The sequence below is a fragment of the Triticum aestivum genome, chromosome 5A (genome assembly GCF_018294505.1).
Source record: "Triticum aestivum cultivar Chinese Spring chromosome 5A, IWGSC CS RefSeq v2.1, whole genome shotgun sequence".
Taxonomy (NCBI): Eukaryota; Viridiplantae; Streptophyta; class Magnoliopsida; order Poales; family Poaceae; genus Triticum; species Triticum aestivum.
Genome location: NC_057806.1, coordinates 547,736,374 through 547,740,359, shown reverse-complemented (window position 1 = coordinate 547,740,359; position 3,986 = coordinate 547,736,374). Strand labels below are relative to the sequence as shown.

Genomic DNA, 3,986 nt, shown 5'->3' with positions numbered 1-3,986 from the left:
TGTCAACTCTTCAAACCATGTGGTACACCTCGTCCCAACGTGCAGATCGGCCGTCTAATGTGATCAATATGGCGCAACGGCTATTTACAGACAAGTTGGGACTGGTTCGGCCCGAGGAGGTGATTCATGCGGATGCTTTGTTCAATGCGCCTCTCAAGTTGCTCCACTTGTGGTACTTTAGTCACTGGATGTCCTAGTGTCGGTGTATAAATAATGTAATTAGAGGACTTCGTAGGGTCTAAAATGTAAAGTGTACAAACAAAATATAACTCAGAACAGAGAGACTGGATCGGTGAGGAACGATCCAGAATTCCCCCAAATCCTCTTCGTGCCATCTCCAATACCTAGCCCAAATCTTACATATCCCACATGATTTTCATCATGGCATCAGGGCAGGTAAATCTGATGTGATTTTGATCTTGGTGGCGGCTGATTGAGGCGATGTGTCGCCGTGATTTCTGGCTGTGGGTGTTGGTTGCTGCGCACCCATCTCCATCGTACGCCGGCGGCCGCCGTTCTCTCAAAGCTGCGGAAGGAGCGCCGCCACCGGCGTACTGTTGCCTGCCGCATCGCCGACCACCGTCTGGTGCGGCTGCGCTGGATGCTGGATGCTTGGGATGGTCCATCAGGAAATTACTTGGTAATGCTGCGTCACCCATGTCCAAGCAGTAAGCTAGCTTGCTAAGTGTCCGATTGGTTGCAAGGCTAGCTGATTGATAGTGGTGCGCGCATCTGGTGCTTCTCCTGGTCTAGTCCCGTGAGATTTGGTCAGGCGTACATACAAGTACAGTTCACTTTTCTTTGTCACTGCATTTGGTCATATGTGTGAGAAGAAAATAGTGCGTGCGCCTTCCTCTGGACAATTGTGATTAGTGCCGCCGGAAAGCTCGTATTGCTCTGTGGCCGGATTAAAATACTCTGCTCGTGCCTGTATGCATTTGAGAGCAACTCGTAGAAGTACATCTACTTGCCATCAACATTTTGTACTAGTGTATTGTTGCTAGCGGAGTGCTGCAAAATAAAGTCCTGTGTGACTAGCTCCTGTTTGGGTTGTAGTGAGTCATGGCAGATCCAACCAAGGAGAAATCAGGGGATTCTAGTGTGGATAAGTTGTATGAGATTTTAAGCAAAGTATTTGAGCAGCAACAGCAACAACTCAAAATGGTTCCTAAAGCAATCAAGTATGCACTTGAGCCTAATCCAGTAAAGTTGGCTGGACCGAGCAATTACATCAGCTGGGCGCGTCATGCCCAGTTAATTATGAGTTCTCATGGCTATGAAGAATTGCTTAGTGTTGATGAAGAGAAATTGAAAAGTGGCACTAGCACAAAACAGATTAATGATAGAGTGTTGGTCTGGTTATTAGGAAGCATGGAACCACCTATTCGAGAACAAGTTGAGACTATGACTACTATATTTGAAGTGTGGAAAGCTTTGGAGAAGCAATTTTCAGGAAAGTCAAATAAGATGCAAGCTACTCGCATCATGCGTGAGTTGACTAACTTGAAGCAAGGCTCGAAATCAGTAACTGAGTATGCAGGTGAGATGAAGAGATTGTACAGGGAGTTGCATTATTACCACCCTTTTGAGCCTGTTGACAAGAATGACATGGCTGTTCACCATACCTGGTTTGAACCGTTTGTGGGCAAGCTCTTCCTCGATGGCCTAAATCAGGAGTTTGATCTCCGTCGTCAGCTTATATTCTCCAAGACTGAATGGCTAAGCCTTGACGATATCATTTCCAGTGTGATTGAGGAGGAGACTCGTCTTGCTCAACCCAAGGAGCATGGTCAAGAAAAATCAGATGCACGTGCAGCCCTATCCATACAAGCTCGTCGTGCTCCTAAGTCCTTTGGTAAAATAGATAAAAGCAAACTTTTTTGCAACCATTGCAAAAGGCCTGGACACACAAAGGATGCATGCTTTGAGCTGCATGACTATCCAACTTGGTGGGAAAAAGGAAAGTCTCAGCCAAGGGGAGGTCAGGGAGCTCATAAAAGACAAGCTAACCTCACTACATCCAAGGGGGAGCTACCGGTGATAGATGTGCGAGCTCTTGAGGATTTCACCTCCAAGCTTAGACTCTCAGAAGACTTGTCTTCCTCCCAGGATTCCTCTAAAGTTGAATCTAGTTTCCATGCTACTTCACACAAAGGTATGACACCTCACCAGGCCCACAATTTTACAACACAATCAAAATCTTGGATTATTGATACAGGAGCTACAAACCACATGACATGAGCTTCAAATATATTCACTTCCTATACACCTTGTTCAGGTAAGGACAAGGTACGTGTAGCTGATGGATCCATGGCACCTATCACAGGACGTGGATCTGTTAGGTGCACCAAGACATTGTCCTTATCTCCTGTCTTGCATGTTTCTAATTTTCTGGTCAACCTCTTGTCAGTTAGCTCTATTACTAAATCTCTCAATTGTAGAGGTCGGTTTGATCCTACTTGTTGTGCTTTTCAGGAGCTAGGGACAGGGAGACTATTGGGGACTGGGACCGTACATGATGGACTCTACTATCTTGATGAAGGAAGTGATGAAGTTGCTTTTGCGTTATGCTTGTCTCCTAGTCAAGAACTACTACTATACCATCGCAGGCTTGGGCATCTCTCTTTTGCTGCACTGTTTCGTATTTACCCCTCTCTTTTCAAATTGTGTCCTAGGGAGATCCTTGTATGTGATGCTTGTGAATTGGCTAAACATACAAGGGGTTCATATCCTAGTATAGGATTAAGAAGTGGCAAACCATTTGAAATGATTCACTCAGATGTTTGGGGACCCTGTGAGGTTCGTTCAATTTTTGGGCATCGACGGTTTGTAACTTTTATCGATTGCTTTAGTCGCTACACTTGGCTTTATCTCCTGAAGCATAAGAGTGATGTGTGCTCGGTTTTTTAAAGATTTATGTGCTCTTATTAAAAATCAACATGGGGCAACTATTAAAATCTTATGGTCAGACAATGGTACGGAATATATTAACCAGGAGTTTGGACAGTTCCTTGCCTCAAACGGCATTGAACATCAAACTACATGTGTTAACACTCCAGAACAAAATGGTGTTGCAGAGCGTAAAAATAGACATTTGCTTGAGGTTGCACGCTCACTTATGTTTACCACGAATGTGCTAAATTTCTTTGGGGGGAGGCAATAAAAACTGCAACATACTTGATAAACCGTATGCCTCTTCGGGTTCTTGGCCATAAGACCCCTGCTGAGTGTCTTCTTAAATCTAATGATTTTGTAGTTCCTCCAAAGGTCTTTGGGTGTGTTTGCTTTGTGCATGATTACAGGAACTCTGTTGGAAAATTAGATCCACGTGCTCTCAAATGTGTTTTCATGGGTTATTCTCCTTCTCAAAAGGGTTACCGGTGTTGGTGTCCTTTGGAGCGCCGGTTTTTTGTGAGCATGGATGTGGCATTCCGTGAACATGAATCATATTAAGTCTCAGTGTTTCCCTTGACGCAACGGCTGCCATCCGATGGAAGATCAGCGTCTCTCAGCAGCTGCCTCTGGCGCGAAGCGGTAAGTGGAGGCCAACGTCGTCGGATGCGAATCGGACGACGGAGTTTGAATCAACAGCTGAAGCAATAACCTGCAGTTAACTGAAGATGGGCTAGTGTCGATCTTCAGAGCGCGATGTTTTCGCTAGGTAAATGGACATTTTGAGTGAAGTGCATTGTAGGTCCTTGAACTATTCCAGGGATGTCACATAGGTCCTCGAACTATGAAAATCGTCATCTAGGTCCTCAAAGTGCAGTAAGTGTGTCATTCAGGTCCAAAATCTCCCTGACAGGCTCTAACTGGCCAGCTGGCACATAAACAGTAACCGTAACAGTACGCGGCAAACAGTCCTGAATTCCCGTGCGTGATGAACAGTACACGACAAAGAATAAATATAAAAAAATATCAAAAAATTGAGATCCTCTGTCATCGAAGAGACCCTGGCGCGTGAACAGTAAAAATGTCATTAATTC

At 44.9% G+C, this 3,986-nt stretch overlaps 1 protein-coding gene across 1 annotated transcript; it reads left to right on the top strand.

Annotated features, from left to right (window-relative positions):
* Nucleotides 1–278: 278 nt before the first annotated feature.
* On the top strand, nucleotides 279–2,858 carry LOC123104665 (uncharacterized). The gene is made up of 2 exons (XM_044526545.1): nucleotides 279–2,155; nucleotides 2,476–2,858. The coding sequence occupies exons 1-2, from the start codon at nucleotides 1,063–1,065 to the stop codon at nucleotides 2,517–2,519; spliced, it is 1,137 nt and encodes a 378-aa protein (XP_044382480.1). The 5' UTR covers nucleotides 279–1,062; the 3' UTR covers nucleotides 2,520–2,858.
* Nucleotides 2,859–3,986: the final 1,128 nt, after the last annotated feature.